Source organism: Tupaia chinensis, unplaced genomic scaffold, assembly GCF_000334495.1.
Source record: "Tupaia chinensis unplaced genomic scaffold, TupChi_1.0 Scaffold000330_1, whole genome shotgun sequence".
In the NCBI taxonomy this organism is placed as follows: Eukaryota; Metazoa; Chordata; class Mammalia; order Scandentia; family Tupaiidae; genus Tupaia; species Tupaia belangeri.
Genome location: NW_006159824.1, coordinates 55,099 through 70,776, shown reverse-complemented (window position 1 = coordinate 70,776; position 15,678 = coordinate 55,099). Strand labels below are relative to the sequence as shown.

The 15,678-nt window shown below is 50.5% G+C and overlaps 1 protein-coding gene and 1 pseudogene across 3 annotated transcripts in view; one reads left to right on the top strand and one right to left on the bottom strand.

The window, feature by feature from the left end:
* Positions 1-250: 250 nt before the first annotated feature.
* On the bottom strand, positions 251-580 carry LOC106735209 (cytochrome c, somatic pseudogene; annotated as a pseudogene).
* Positions 581-1,707: 1,127 nt separating this feature from the next.
* The window catches only part of ARHGEF15 (Rho guanine nucleotide exchange factor 15), a 16,592-nt gene continuing 2,621 nt past the window's right edge, over positions 1,708-15,678 (top strand). Inside the window, exons 1-15 of one of the 3 annotated variants that reach the window (XM_006151740.1) lie at positions 1,708-1,785; positions 4,557-5,215; positions 5,497-5,832; positions 6,059-6,113; positions 7,066-7,115; positions 7,213-7,424; positions 7,535-7,695; positions 7,848-8,000; positions 8,114-8,243; positions 11,506-11,580; positions 11,691-11,783; positions 11,869-12,029; positions 12,129-12,281; positions 12,915-12,997; positions 13,173-13,277. In XM_006151740.1, coding sequence (XP_006151802.1) covers positions 4,606-5,215; positions 5,497-5,832; positions 6,059-6,113; positions 7,066-7,115; positions 7,213-7,424; positions 7,535-7,695; positions 7,848-8,000; positions 8,114-8,243; positions 11,506-11,580; positions 11,691-11,783; positions 11,869-12,029; positions 12,129-12,281; positions 12,915-12,997; positions 13,173-13,277 — 2,377 coding nt within the window. In that variant the 5' untranslated portion in view covers positions 1,708-1,785; positions 4,557-4,605. Of the gene's footprint in view, positions 1,786-2,233; positions 2,295-4,556; positions 5,216-5,496; positions 5,833-6,058; positions 6,114-7,065; positions 7,116-7,212; positions 7,425-7,534; positions 7,696-7,847; positions 8,001-8,113; positions 8,244-11,505; positions 11,581-11,690; positions 11,784-11,868; positions 12,030-12,128; positions 12,282-12,914; positions 12,998-13,172; positions 13,575-15,678 lie in introns of those variants that run through there. The other 2 variants (XM_027773138.1, XM_027773139.1) reach the window with 2 other exon arrangements.

Below are 15,678 nucleotides of genomic sequence, written 5' to 3'. Positions count from 1 at the left end.
ACTTTTTTTTTTTTTTTTTGAGAGGTTTTTGCTATAGGGCGCGTGTGTTCGCCAGACAGACAGAGAGATACAGAGATATGAAAGCGAGAAATCACCCCCCAGGGGGGATGGCCAAGCCGCAATCCCTTCTCCATTCTCCTCTTGGGATCTTGGGCACGCACACACATGCGCCCAGCGTGAGTTTAAGTCACCGGGTCCAGGACTCGAACTGCGGTCGACTACGTGGGAATCCAGCGACATAGCCATTACGCTAACTGCTGGTCCCAGTAGCTTTTTTAAGATAAGTTATCAACTCTGCTCTTTCGGATTTCTTTTTAATGCTAGTGAAGATGATTTTTGTTCCAGGGATGTACTTCTTGGGATTCTCCAAATCCTCCATCAGGGTATCCTCTCCCCAGGTGATGTCTTTGTTCTTGTTGACATCTTTGTAAGAGAATCCAGGGGCCTGACCTGTCTTCTGCCCAAACAGACCATGGAGATTTGGACTAGTCTTGTGCTTGCCTCTCTTTTCCACAGTGTGGCACTGGGCACACTTCTGAACTAAAATCTTCTTGCCTTTCTCAACATCACCCATTTTTAATTCTCTCTTTTGTTGCTTGGGAATATAGAGTGACCGCTCAGAAGCCTGAAGATCCACTCTCTCACAATTCTTTTTTTCAATTATTATTTTTATTTAACTTTATTTATTTTATTTTATTTATTTTAAATTTGACCAGAGAGGGACAGAGTGAGAGAGACAGGGAGAGGGAAGGTGAGGAAAGCAAGCCACCAGGTCTGGGACTACAAACTGCGATCAGCCATGTGGGAGTCCAGCACCCTTAACCACCCCCGCCCCCCTCCTCCCCTCAACCATATGGGTAGCAGTTTTAAAGAGTGGTTGGGACAGGCCTCAGTAAGAAGGTGAATCTTTCACTGACTCAAAGGAGGTGAGAAATTGTCCACAGAGATGTTTTGGGAAGGTTTCCAGGCAGAAGGCACAGTTAGTGCAAAGACCCTGAGGCAGAAGTGTGTCTAGAGGAAAGGTTAGATCAGGGCAGTGGGTAGATCCTACAGGGCCTGTCAATCTCTATAAGGACTTTCAGTTTTCACTTGAGAAAAATAGTTACGACATGTTTTTATGCCAGCCTGTTAGGTTTTCCTCTGAGGTCTTGTTAGAGTGTGTGAGTGTTGTGTGAATGTGTGTGTGGAGGTCTGACAGGCAGGCACCTGGGCATGGGCTGAGGCCCCAGAGTTTATTACTGCCCCTTGGATCTTTCTTTTACTATTCTACTTCTCAGGAGAGGGTGTGGTTCCCTCCACCCCCTCAGTTGTTTTATGACACACCCCCAGAACTGGGAACTGAGTTCCTCAACCATGAGCAAATTAAAGGTGAGAGGGACCCCTAACCAACCCCAAAGTACTAACTCCCAGTTGATCAACACCCAAGTTTCTCAGTGGGACAGGGAGTCAGGGGCTGGCCATTAGAGAAACAGATGAGAATGGAGAGCAGAATGGCTCAGAAAAGATCAGGCCCACCCGGAGGAGATCTCCCTCCCTGAGTTCTCACCCTCGTATCCCAGTCCTGGTCCTCTCCCTCCTCTACACACACACACACACACACGGCTGACACAATGGCCGGGTGGGGCTGAGGAACCGGCTTCCTTTGCAAAGATCTCAATCTGGGCCCTCAGTTCCCGCCCCAGAAACACAGGAACAGAGTCTTGGAGACCTCGGCCCCCGCAAGTCTTTGCTCTGAGGGGCAGGCAGGACAGGCTGAAAATAGGAACTGCTGTCCAAAAGAGAAAGGTAAATTCATGGGGAGCTGTTGCAGGATTAGGGAGGGAAGCCTGGGGGTTCCCTCGCTATGAAATAGTGGGCTGGCTCACACATGGCAGGGTGGGGATAAGTTGGAAGCTACAGAGACAAGCGGTTGTGTGAGACACAGGAGAGCTGGTCAGACATGATGCACCATCTCGATGCCCCTGCCGTACTGCTCGCCCAGCCCCTGCATCACAGCCCTGTCTTCTCCTGTGCCCCCAACCCTGCAAGCCCCTGTCCACACAGCAATGCAGGTGGACTGTGCACATGCAGGACAGCCCTCTCTCCCTGCCCGAGTTCCAGTCTTCCCCTGGACCCTGTTAACCTCTGAGGCCCTGGATACTGGGTCCTTCACGTCTTCCAGAGCCCTGGTGTGCGCATGTGGAGTGTGGTGCCGTGTGTGGGGGGGTGTCCGGTTGGGAGGAGGATCCAATTCCTGTTTCCTGCCCCTACTCACTCAGCCCTGGGAGGTGACTGAGAGTGGAGGAGACTCAAGGGTGAGTGCTTGGGACCCCCCAGGACCTGGGTCCCTACTAGAGGCCAGGGTGGGGGTTGGGAAGGACATGAATGCAGGTATGGGGGGAGGGATCTCTAAAGGGGCAGGGGCTGGGAGGAGCTGGCCAGTCGTTGAGGCCACTGCATGGGTCATCTCATTAAGTGGCTTCCTGCCAGGATGCAGAGGCCATTTAACTGGCAAGATCCAGCTTAGACCCACAATCTCCTGCTGACTCCTGAAGGGAGTTTGGGGGCTCCTGTGTTTCCCAGCCCTGTCCCCACAGCCTTCTTAAGATGGCAGCTTCCCTCCCAGTGTGAGGAAGAGAAGCCCAGGCCCTGGTATCCTGGCTCTATTGATCCTATCTTTCAGTCGGGCCTCTTGGGCACCTCCCAGACATCGTGACGAGACTCAGGCCTCCACTGGGGCCTCTCTGTCACCAGACCTGGGGGTAGGCGGGGATAAGAGGATGGCAGACAAGAGAGACTGTGGTAGGGCCTCCTGGTCTCCTGAGGTCAGAGGCTCCAGGAATCTTCATGGCAGGAAGAGGAGACTAAAAATAATCCGGAAAGGGAGAGTCCGGAGAGAGGAACTGGGAAATGGGGGGCGGAGGGCTCTTTGGAGCAGGGAAACAGTGATGCATCCCTCCCTATCCAGGCACGGGCATACATGCATGCACACAAGCTGCACACCCCCTCACGCACGCAGCACCCCCCCGTCTTGTACACTCACACCTCATACTCTGTAACAGGTTTCCCACTCTATACTCCACTCTTGCCCTGGATACCTACCCAGGAAGCTCTAAAGGTACACTCTCAAAACACACCACATACCATACAACGCCCCATTGCCTAGCACTAGATGCAGTACACTTACACCACATACACAGCTCCATGACACACAGTTCATCAGCAGACACGAAGCACATACTGGCAAGTCGAATTCTCCTTAATCTGTTTTTATTTTGAAGAGGATTTTTATTTTTATTTTTTTTTGCTATAGGGCACCAGAGAGAGAGAGAGAGAGAGAGAGAGAGAGAGAGAGATGGTGAGAGAGAAAGTGAGAAATCACTCCCCAGTGGGATGGCCATGCCACAATCCTTTCTCCTCCACTCTCTTCTTAAGGTTTTGGACACACACACACACACACGCACACACATGTGTGCCCAATGTGAGTTTTAAGCTGTTGCGCCTGGACTTGAACCATGGTCGAACATGTGGGAGTCCAGCGCCTTAACCACTATGCCTGCTGGTCCTTTAAGCTGCTTTTAGTTTTAAAAAAAAAAATTTTATTTATTCATTAATTTATTTTAACTTGACCAGAGAGAGGCATAGATAGAGAGAGAGAGGGAAAGTGAGAAAACAAGCCACCAGACTTGAACCGTGGTCAGCCATGTGGGAGCGTCCAGAGCCTTAACCAACATGCCACCTGTTAAGCTGGTTTTTAAGTTTCTTTATGTATTTCTTCCACGAGAGAAAGAAGGAAGGAGAGAGCACTTTCAACAGGGTCCTCACACCATGATCCACCCCTAGTTCAGCTGGTGCTTGGATCTTTCTCCACTCCTGAGATATGAACCCATGTGGGCCCAGTTATGTTAACACTGCACTACTGTCTGCTGCAGCCCCTGATGAGTTTTACTGATTTTTCTGGTAGCCCCTGCCCCCACCAACCTAGCTGCCATCCTTCCACCCCTCAATCTGTTTTCTGTGGCCTGACTATGGTGGCAGAGGTTGAAAGACTTAAGAGAGAAAGGAGGCTGGGAGGGCCAAGAAAAGCGGCCCAGGAGTGTCAGGTGCCTAGAAAATGGAGTGAGAAGGAGAGACGAGAGGAAAGATGTGGAGAAGAGAGAGTACATTAGAAATGAGAAAGATGGGGAACCAGCAGTTAGCGTAATGGCTATGTCGCTGGACTCCCACGTAGTCGACCGCGGTTCGTGTCCCGGACCCGGTGGCTTAAAACTCACGCCGGGCGCGTGTGCGTGCGTGCCCAAGATCCTGAGAGGAGAATGGAGGAGAAGGGATTGCGGCGTGACCATCCCCCCTGGGGGGTGATTTCTTGCTTTCTGTCTCTATGTCTCTCTCTGTCTGTCTGTCTGGCGAGTGCATGCGCCCTACAGTGAAAATCTCTCCCAAAAAAAAAAAAGAAATGAGAAAGACAGAGAAGGATGCTAGTCTTCCCTCCCCTCCTCCAAAATCATGGCTACAGATGGCCTCGGTCTACCCACTAGGAGGCACTAAGAGACTCTCTCTTCTGCCCCCCTCCTCAGGGGATGACTCCAGCAGAGCACCCCACTCCTTTGAAGAGCTCAGAGGAAGATGTCGGCCCAGTCCCTTCCTGCAGCAGCAGCCCCTACCCAGAAGCCCCCCCGAATCATCCGCCCCCGTCCTCCTTCTCGCCCCAGGGCTGCCCAATCCCCAGGGCCTCCTCACAATGGCTCTTCTCCACGAGAACTTTCTCGAACCTCCAATGATGTACCAACCCCAATGTGCACCCCTATCTTCTGGGAGCCCCCAGCCACATCCCTTAAGCCCCCTGCCCTTCTGCCCCCTTCAGCTTCTAGAACCAGCCTCGACTCTCAGACTTCTCCAGACTCACCTTCCAGCACCCCCAGTCCTGTGTCCAGGCGCTCCGTCTCCCCAGAACCTGCGCGCCGGTCTCCAGTGCCCCCACCCAAGCCCTCTGGGTCACCCCGCACACCTCTGCCTCTGCTCCCCACGGCCGGGAGCCTGGCCCAGGGTGGCTCTGCCTCAGCCCCAGGGACTGTGCGGAGACTGGCTGGCAAGTTCGAATGGGGGACTGAAGGCAGGACCCCAGCTACAGACGCCCTGGAGCCAGGTCCCCAAGGAGGAGCTAACGTGAACGGCGAGAAAGAAGCTCTCCAGGGTACCCTCTCTGGGACTGGGTCCCAGGAGAACGGTGCTCCGGGTAAGTGTGTGGTGGGACTAGGGTGGCCTCAATCCAGCTCATCCTTGTTTTCAATGCTTTAAGACGGGGAACTTTCAGGAGCTGCCTTTTCAAAAATGGATTCATGCTTGGAAAAATCTGGTTTCTGTATTTCTGGGTGTTTGAAGAGGGTGGAGATCTCCAGATGCCTGGGGCTGGACCTTGATGTTCCAGTTACTGGTCCGGTTAGGATGGGAGGAGGCCTGGGCAGGGTGGGGCCAGGGCCCAAAGGCTTTCTCCTCAGGATGCCCCTTCTCCCACAGATGCTGCCCTCTCCTGCCCTCCTGGCTGCCCCTGTGTCTGCCATGTCACCAGGCCTGGCCTGGAGCTCCGATGGGTGCCTGTGGGGGGCTGTGAGGATGGTCTCAGAGCCCCTTGCAGGGCCTCCCCACTGCGGGCCTCTCGCTCCCGCCCCAACCCTCCAAGCATCAGTCACCCTCCAGTTGTCCTCACATCCTACCGTTCCACTGCCGAGCACAAACTACTGCCACCACTGAAGCCCCCCAAACCAACTCGAGTCAGGCAGGATACTACCATCTCTGGGGACTCCTCCCCACAACCAGATCTCGATCTGCCTTCTGAAGATGGAATCCAAACAGGTACAGGTCCTGGGGGAGTGGGCCTCTAGGGGCAGGGTAGAGACCGAGGACTACTGGAGGACTACGAGTTGTCCAATGAAAGACAACTCACAGGCTGTGGGCTCTTTGTTACTCTACAAGTTTCTTCTCTGGGGCTGATGGGAGTTGTAGTTTTTATAGTTACAGTCATTACAGGAGCTGGAGTCAGATCCTGGTTTGTTCTCTTCACTCTGGGTTCTCTCTCCAGGGGACAGCCCTGATGGAGCTCCTCAGAACCCTCCCCCAGCAACCATGGAGGGAAGGTACAAAACATGCCCACCCTTATCCCCCTTTTCTCTGCACCGTGCTCCCACCTGAGGGCAGACTAACCTCTAGGTCCAGCTAAGTCCCACCTCTGCAAAGTAGATGGAAGAAGACCTCCAGGACAAGCAGCCCCCGGTTCTAACCCCAGCTCAGTTCCTTGTTAGTTACGTGACCTCATGCAAATCCTTAACCTTTCTGGGTCTCAGCTTTCTCATCTATGAAATGAGGATGAGCACACCCACTACTTCATCAAGTCGCTGGGGTATGATATTATTAGATTGTCTGGAAAATCGTGACATATTTTTCTATCCAAATATGCGTCATGACCTGCCCAACAACCCAATAGTAAAGACCTGGCCCATACGTGTGCCCTTTTGTAATCACCTTCTCTCACTCAGAGTCTTTATTGCGACTGTTGTCTTAAATCCATTTCCCAACCACAGCCCTCGCTTCTATGCTGCCTGGGCTTGCTAATCATCTTTGGTTTACCATCGTTATCAGAGATAACACAGGCCCACTCATGAACATTTGTCAGTGTGGTTTTTAGCTTGGACCCATGGGTGCATGGTAGTGCCAGCGACCAGAACAGGGGAGAGAGCCACAGGTGATGGCGGGGAGGTAGGAGCATTTGTATTTGGTCATGTTGAGTTTCACTGGGGCACAAAGAGTACACTTGAATGATGGTTGCTACTTGAAAGGGCTGCAGATAGAGACTTGGAAGTCTAGTGTGTACAGTAGTTGAGGTAATGGGAATGGAAGGGGCCCACTTTGATCAGGGCCTCCCCTATAGCAGGCACATACGCTGTTCTAGGGTTCGGTCTGGTGGGCCCTCCAGGTCCCTTCATACAGCCCGCATGCATGTTGTGCACTCCCTTGCACTATCCTGTGACTTGCAGCCCCAGGAGGTGCACAAGTGAGCACTGGGGCTTACTTCCCTTTCTGTCTCCACAGGGAGGAGGAGGGGCTGAAGGAGCAGAACTGGGAGCTGCCCCTGCAGGATGGTGAGGGCCTCTGGACCTAGCTCCTGCTGTGACTATAGAGCAGTAGGGAGGATCCGGGGATACTGGACTTCCCTGATACTCTATGTCTGCTTTCTAGAACCTCTATACCAGACCTACCGAGCAGCCGTGCTGTCAGAGGAGCTGTGGGGCCTTGGGGAGCATGGGGGTCCCTCTCCAGCAAGCCCTGGAGAAGCTCCCACCTTCACACGGCCCCCTGGACCTCGCAACACCCTATGGCAGGAGCTCCCAGCTGTGCAAGCCAGCGGCCTCCTGGACACCCTCAGCCCTCAGGAGAGGCGCATGCAGGAGGTGGGCATGCCTGGGAATGGGCTGGGTGGGCCCTGCATAGGGGAAGAGCATGACCTGGCTCCTAGGGTGGTGGGGAGCTGGGCTTTCCTCTACTGCCCTGTCCTTCCTAGAGCCTGTTCGAGGTGGTGACCTCAGAGGCCTCCTACCTGCGCTCCCTCCGGCTGCTGACGGACACCTTTGTGCTGAGTCAGGCGCTCCGGGACACGCTGACCCCTCGGGATCACCACACGCTCTTCTCCAATGTGCAGCGAGTCCAGGGAGTCAGCGAGCGGTCAGTGGGGTCCCCCTCTAGGAGTCTTGGTCTGGCCAGCCTGCTGGGCCCTCTGGGCCTCACTCCCTGCCCCAGGTCCTTCCTTCCAGCCCAGTGAATTCCCAGCTCTTCCTTCCCTCACCCTTCATCGCCTGCTCTCCCTACTCCTTCAGGTTTCTAGGGACGTTACTGTCCCGCGTGCGCTCTTCCCCCCACATCAGCGACCTGTGCGATGTGGTGCACGCCCATGCTGTGGGGCCCTTCTCAGTGTATGTGGATTATGTGCGGAACCAGCAGTATCAGGAGGAGACCTACAGCCGCCTTATGTGAGTGACCCAGAGGTGCGGGAGGAAGCTGGGAGCAGGGGTGGGGTTGAAGCCCTGGCAGGCTGGGGCATCATGCCTCGAGGCAGCGTGAGCTGCTTGGCCTGCTTCTGCAGGGACACGAACATGCGTTTCTCCGCGGAGCTGCGTCGGCTGCAGAGCCTGCCCAAGTGTGAGCGTCTCCCGCTGCCGTCCTTCCTGCTGCTGCCCTTTCAACGCATCACCCGGCTCCGCATGCTGCTGCAGGTACCATCCTGCCCTGGGGCCTTTTCTGCCCCATCCACCCCACCGGGGAGCTTTCCCCAAGGATCCCTTGTCTGTTCATCACCGTTTTCTTTTTTAAAGATTTATTTATTTAATTCAATTGATCATTATTTAAATAATTATTTTTATTTAACTTTATTTATTTATTCGTTTGTTTGTTTTAATTTGACCAGAGAGGGATAGAGCAAGAGTGAGAGAAAGTGAGAAAGCAAGCCACCAGGTTCGGGACTCAAACCACAATCGGCCATGTGGGAGTCCAGCGCTTTAACCACTGTGTCACCTGATGTCCCCTATTATTATTATTATGTTTTAATTTGACCAGAGAAAGACAGAGAGAGAGAGACAAAGGGAAAGCAAGAAAGCAAGTCACCAGGTCCAGGACTCAAACCGCCATCAGCCATGTGGAAATCTAGCACCTTTAACCACCACACCACCTGCCGGCCCCTCATCACCATTTTCTATCCTACCATGAACAAACACAGAAACCGCCAATCACAGCTCCTAATGAGGGCCTTTTATTCTGGCCCCACCAGGCCCCACCTGGAACGTCCAAATCCCTCAGGGGGGCAGCATGGTGCAGGAAGAAAGCCTGTGGTTGGAGATAGGAGTTCTAGACTTAGCTCCACCTCTAACTAGCTGAGTGCCCTTGGGCAAGTCCCTTCTCCTCTCTGAGTCTCAGGAGGAATGCAGGGGGTGATCTTCCAGGTCTCCTCCTGTTGTGTTTGTCTACATGCCTTCCTAACATGGTGATATCAACTCCAAGGGGCAAACGTTGGTACTTTGGGGTTAAAAAAAAATAGGGGTCTGCATTGTTGTAAAGGTGCCTGGATTCCACATGGTTGACTGTGCCATGCTGCTTAAGTCCTGGACGCGGGGGTTTGAAAAACATGCAGGATACATGTATGTGTGTGCTCAAACTCCCGAAAGGAGGGAGAGTGGAAGAAAATGGATTGCACACTGACTATGCCCAATAAGGTGGTCCTTTCTCACTTTCTCTGTCTCTCTGTGTCTCTCTTGTGAGCATATGCACCCTTCTAGCAGATTAAAAAAAATAAATGAAGCTATTCAAATGGCGGTAATCTAAAGGGCCATGGCACATAAACAGATTTTTAAAATTTTTGTTAAGAATTATTTATTTATTTATAGATAGATTTTGCTATAGGGCACATATACTTGCTAGAGAGACAGACAGAAAATGAGAAATAACCCCCCTCCTCCAGGATGGGGGCGGGATGGCCATGCCACATGCCTTCTCTTCCATTCTCTTCTCAGGATTTTGGGCACACATGCACATGCACCTGGCATGAGTTTCAAGTTGCCAGGTCTGGGCATTGAACCATAGTTGGCCATGTGGGAGTCTAGTGACATAACCATTATGACATCTGCTGGTTCCTATTTATTTGTATTTATTATCATTATTTTAAAAATTTGCTATAGGGCACATGTATTCACCAAAGAGAGAAAAGGGGAGACAGAGAGAGAGAAAGAGTGAAAGTAAAAAAGCAAGCTGCCGGATCAGGGAGCTTGGAAAACATGCAGGGCACACGTGGGTGTGTCCAAAATGCCGAGTAATGAATGAAAGAGCCCAGATCATGGCGTGACCATCCCTCCTAGGTGATGTTCTATTTTTCCCTCTCTGTCTCTCTGGTTCTCTCTTTCTAGTGCACAGGTCCTACAGCAGAATTTATTTATTTATTTAATAATTTTTAAAATTTAACTTTATTCTTTATTATTATTTTAATTTGATCAGAGAAAGACAGAGAGAGAGGAGGAAAGTGAGAAAGCAAGCTGCTAGATCCAGGACTTGAACTGCAGTTAGCCATGTGGGAGTCCAGTACCTCAACCACCACACCACTGGCCAGCCCCAAGATTGGGCATTTTAATAATTTCATCATACATTTAAAGAATTTGGATTTTTAAAAAATTATTCAAGGCCAATTTTTTTGTCCTGTAAGCTCTTATTTCTAGTCAAGATCATCTCTACTATACAAGAGAAAGAAGTAGTTTGTTTTTAATTTTGCTAGTGGGCATATTAGCACACACACACACGCCTGGCATGAGTTTTAAGCCTCTAGTGCCAGGACTTGAATCATGATCGACTACATGGGAGTCCAATAATGTAACCATTACACCATCTGCTGTTCCTGCAAAACTTATTTACTTGTAAAGAATTATTTATTGGGACTGGCAGGTGGCTGGTAGTTAAGGTGCTGGATTCCCACATGGCTGACCACAGTTTGAATCCTGGACCTGGTGGCTTGCTTTCTCACTTGACCTTTCTCTCTCTCTCTGGTCAAATTAAAAAATAATAACAAAACAAATGGAATTAAATAAATAAATAAATCTTTAAAAAAAGGGGGCGGGGGCTCGGAGATGGCATGGCCGTTAAGGGTACTGGACTCCCACATGGCTAACCATGGTTCGAGTCCCAGACCTGGCGACTTCTTTTCTCACTTTCTCTCTCTTTCTCATTCTGTCTCTTTCTGGTAAAATTGAAATAATAAAATTAAAATAATTCTTTAAAAATTATTTATTTAATTAATTCTATTTGTTTTAATATTATTACTTAATTTGACCAGATAGAGACAGAGAGAGAAAGAAAGGGAAAGTGAGAGAGGAAGCAGCCAGGTCCAGGACTGGAACCATGGTTGTCCATGTGGGAATCCAACACCTTTAAACACCACACCACTTGCGGCCCTTATTTTTTTAAAAATCTGTTTTTGGGGCCAGCAGGTGGCATGGTGTTAAGGTGTGGAACTCCCACATGACGGACTACAGTTTGAATCCTGGACAGCTAGAAACCCATGCCAGGCATGTGTGCATGTGTGCCCAAAATCCCAGGAAGAGAATAGAAGAGAAGAGATTGTGGTGTAGTCATTCCGCCCCGGGGGCGGGGGGTGTGTGATTTCTCACTTTCCTTCTCTCTGTCTCTCTGGAGAACTCACACACCCTATAGTAAAAAAATCCCAAAAATATAAATAAATAAATAAATAAATACAAACAAACAACAACACCTAAACCCTCTCTTCAGCATTTACTAGGTGACAACTTATGTTAAGCACTCAATATACATTATCTCCTTGAATCCTCACAATAATGCTACTGATCTCCTGGCCTTATGGTGGCTGGTCCCTCAGTCCTGGGAATGCCAAACTGAACTTTTCACAGAGCCAGGCAGGGTCCTCTGAGCTGTGACCCTTCTGAATCCTAGGACCTCACAATTCCTCTTCCTCTTCATCCCCAGAATATCCTGCACCAGACAGAGGAGGGGTCCAGCCGCCAGGAGAATGCCCAAAAGGCCCTGAATGCTGTCAGCAAGGTAGGCAGGAGGGAAGCTGGGGATCAGAGATGTGACAAGGCAGTAGGTAGAGAGAGATGAACAGAAACAGGGGCTGGCTGCTGGAAGGTGACTCGGCTCCCCTTATCCAGATCATTGAGAGATGCAGCGCGGAGGTGGGGCGCATGAAGCAGACTGAGGAGCTGATCCGGCTCACCCAAAGGCTGCGATTCCACAAAGTGAAGGTAAGTCCTTGCCCATACCCCTCACCTTTCCTCTCCCTGCAATACTATGAAGCCAGAAGACCGAATCTTCTCTGCTTTCTCGCAGGCTCTGCCCCTGGTCTCGTGGTCCAGGCGTCTGGAATTGCAGGGGGAGCTGACTGAGCTAGGGTGCCGGAGAGGGGGCGTTCTCTTTACCTCCCGCCCCCGCTTCACTCCCCTCTGCCTGCTGCTCTTTAGTGATCTGCTGCTCATCACCCAGCCCAAGAGGTGGGTCCTGGGGAGGGAGGAAGAGAGTCCAGGCTGGGGTTGAGAGGAGGCCTCTGCTGGATCCCTGCTCTCCTTCTGAATGGCCTCTTCCCTGGGCAGTGGGCAGCGACTACAGGTTCTGGACTACGCCCATCGCTCCCTGGTCCAAGCCCAGCAGGTTCCAGACCCATCTGGACCCCCTACATTCCGCCTTTCTCTTCTTAGCAACCACCAGGGTCGACCCACGCACAGGCTACTCCAAGCTTCCTCCCTGTGAGTTGTGTCTCCTTCAGAAACACCCTTAGTGGGGCCAGCTTGTGCCATAATGGTCACATCCCCTGGTTTAATTCCCGGCCCTGGAAGCTTGAAACATACTTGTCACATGTGTGTGTGCTTTTTCTTTGTCTTTCTGGAGAGGACATGCACCCTATAGAAAAATCTCTCTCAAAAACAAACAAAAAAACAAAAAACAAAACCAGGGGGATGAGTGAGGTTAGGGGGCATTGGTAGGACATAATACTCTGAATGGGAAGGTTCCGGGTTCAAGTGTGGAGAGCTGTCTGAGTATGCTGGTCATATGTGGGCTGTGATGGGGGCTGGTGAGGCATGGGGAGGGGAGATGAGGAGGGGTGAGAGGGGATGAGAGGGGGTGGGTCATGGCATGGAGTCCCTGTGGGGATGTTGTATGTCTGACTGTCTCCCTCATGGAAGAAATAAATTTTAAAACAAAAAACAAACAAACAAAAAGCAAGAAAGACAAAGAAGAAGAGGACGAAGTAGGAGGAGGAGGAAGAGGGGGAGGGGGAGGAGGAAAGAAAATCTATGAGACCTCTTCTCTGTGGACCCTGCCTCAACCCCAAGAGGATCTCCTGGGGCAACTCTGATCCCTCCCTCTATCCCCATCAGGTCAGACATGCAGCGCTGGCTGGGCGCCTTCCCCACCCCAGGCCCCCTTCCCTGCTCCCCCGACACCATATATGAGGACTGTGGTGAGTATCTCACAGAGGGAGAGGGAAAGAAAAGTGAGTCTTCAGGAGAATATGGGGTAGAACATAATACTCTGCATGGGGAGGTTCCGGGTTCAAGTGTGGAGAGCTGCCTGAGTATGCTGGTCACATAAATGTGCCTTGATCCCCCCACTATAATGTCACTACCTGCTACCAGAGTGTTCTCAGGAACTGTGTTCAGAGCCGTCTACACCTGACAAAACTGAGAGCCGAAGTCTGGAGTCCAGTGCCCCCCTGAAGCATCTGCACAAGAACCCTGAAGGTGAGAGAGTCTTTCATGTATTCTCCCCCCCACACCACCACCACCCAGAGGGTACATACAGTCACCAGAGACAGAGAAAGAGGGAGAAAACACGAAAAATATGCCCCAACAGGACGTTGTCACACCACAGACCCTTCTCCTCCACTTTTCCATCCTGTTACGGATATGGGGCACACATGCACATGCACCCAACCACCTAGGGCTGGGGTTTGATCTGAGGTAGGCTATGTGAGATCTGGCTCCTATAACTACCAGACCCCAGGCTAATCTGTCAATACATACTCTTTCTTTTTATTTTTAAAATAATTATCTGGGGGAGGATGGCGGGTGGCATGGTGGTTGAGGGCGCAGGATTCCCACATAGCTGACTGTGGTTCGAGTCCCAGACCTGGCTCATTCTCTCTCCCTCCTACTCTCTCACTCTGTCCCTCTCTGGTCAAATTAAAATAAATACATACATAAAGTTAAATAAAATTCTTCTTAAAAAAAAAAAAAAAAGAAGAAGAGGAAGACGGGGGGACCAGCAGATGGTGTAATAGCTATGTCGCTGGACTCTCATGTAGTTGACTGTGGTTTGAGTCCCGGGCCCAGTGGCTTAAACTCATGCTGGCCGTGTATGTGTGCCCAAGATCCCGAAAGGAGAATGGAGGAGAAAGGATTGTGGTGTGGCCATCCCCCCTGGGGGATGATTTCTCGCTTTCTGTCTCTGTCTCTTTCTGGCGAGCACACATGCCCTATAGCAAAAACCTCTCCAAAAAGAAAAAGAAGAAGGACCAGCAGTTGGTGAAATGGTTATGTTACTGGACTCCCATGGAGCCAACAGCGGTATGCGTCCCGGATCTAGTGGTTTAAAGCTCACGGTGGGTGCTTGTGTGTGTGTGCCCAAAATCTCCATAGGAAAGTGGAGGAGAAGGGATTGCCGTGTGGCCATGTAGCTTTTTATTTCTCTATCTTTCTCTGTCTCTCCAGCAACTGCATGTGTCCAATAGCAAAAATCTGTCCAAAAAAAAGGAAAGAAAGAAACAATTATGTAGGGACCAGCAGATGGCAGATTGGCTATGTTGCTGGACTCCAACATATTTGAACATGGTTCGAGTCCCAGATGCAGTGGCTTAAAACTCACGCTGTGCACATGTGTGTGAGTGCCCAATATCCCAAGAGAAGAATGTAAGAGAAAGGACTGCAGAGAATAGAGAAGTAATAGTGGAATGGCCATTCTCCTTGGGAGGTGATTTCTCATGTTTGTCTTCCTGGCAAGCACACGTGCCCTATAGCAAAAGTCTCTTTCTAAAACAAAACAAAACAAACAAAAACTCCTTAAAAAAAAAAAAGAAAACAAATTATTTATTTAGTTTTATTCATTTTATTATTTTTTAAATTTGCTATAGGGCACATGTGCTCACCAACACAGAGAGAGAGAGAGGAAAAATGAGAAAGTGAGCCACCAGGTCTGGGACTGAAACTATAGTCATCCATATAGGAATCCAGTGTCCTAACCACCATGCTACCTGCTGGGCCCCTATGATTATTTTTTAAATCTGCTATAGGGCAGAGAGAGAGAGGAGAGAGAGAGAGAGAGGGAAGGTGAAAAAGCAAGCTGCCAGGTCAAAGATTCCAATGGTGGTCAACCATACCGGAGTCTGGCGCCCTGACAACTATGCACCTACTGGCCCCAGTGTATACTCTAAGCACAGATGAAGTGTCCCTGGCTGTTCCAGGCGCTGTGAACAAAACACACAAGGCCTCCTGCCCTGCTAAAGTATCCATTCTACCAGAGGAAGGAAACAATGAAGAATAAAACAAAATATGTGTGTGTCTGAAAATTATATAGGATGGTGCTAGGTAAGGAGTGCTATAGAAAGAACAAAAATGAAACAGTAAACTCCTTTAGAAGGTCAGGAATTCCAGGGCTGGGTAGAGTTCCCATTTTAAATAGGAAGACTAAAGTGGACCTCACTAGGAACAAGAACAGGGGAGAGAACAAATGAGTAATAGGGTCCAGATCATGTAGGTCCTTGCAGGTCCGATAGAACTCTGCCTCATACTGTGAAGCCATTGCAGGGCTTGAAAGAGAGTGACCCAGACCCTCAAATACTCTGTCACCTTGACTTCTTTTTTTTTTTTTTGAGAGGTTTTTTTTTTCACTATAGGGCGCGTGCGCTCGCCAGATAGAGAGAGACATAGAGACAGAAAGCGAGAAATCACCCCCCAGGGGATGGTCACGCCGCAATCCCTTCTCCTCCCGGGATCTTGGGCGCGCACGCACACGCGCCTGGCGTGAGTTTTAAGCCACCGGGTCCGGGACGCGAACTGCGGTCAACTACGTGGGAGTCCAGCGACATAGCCATTATGCTAACTGCTGGTTCCCTCACCTTGACTTCTTTTTTTTTTTTTTTTTTTT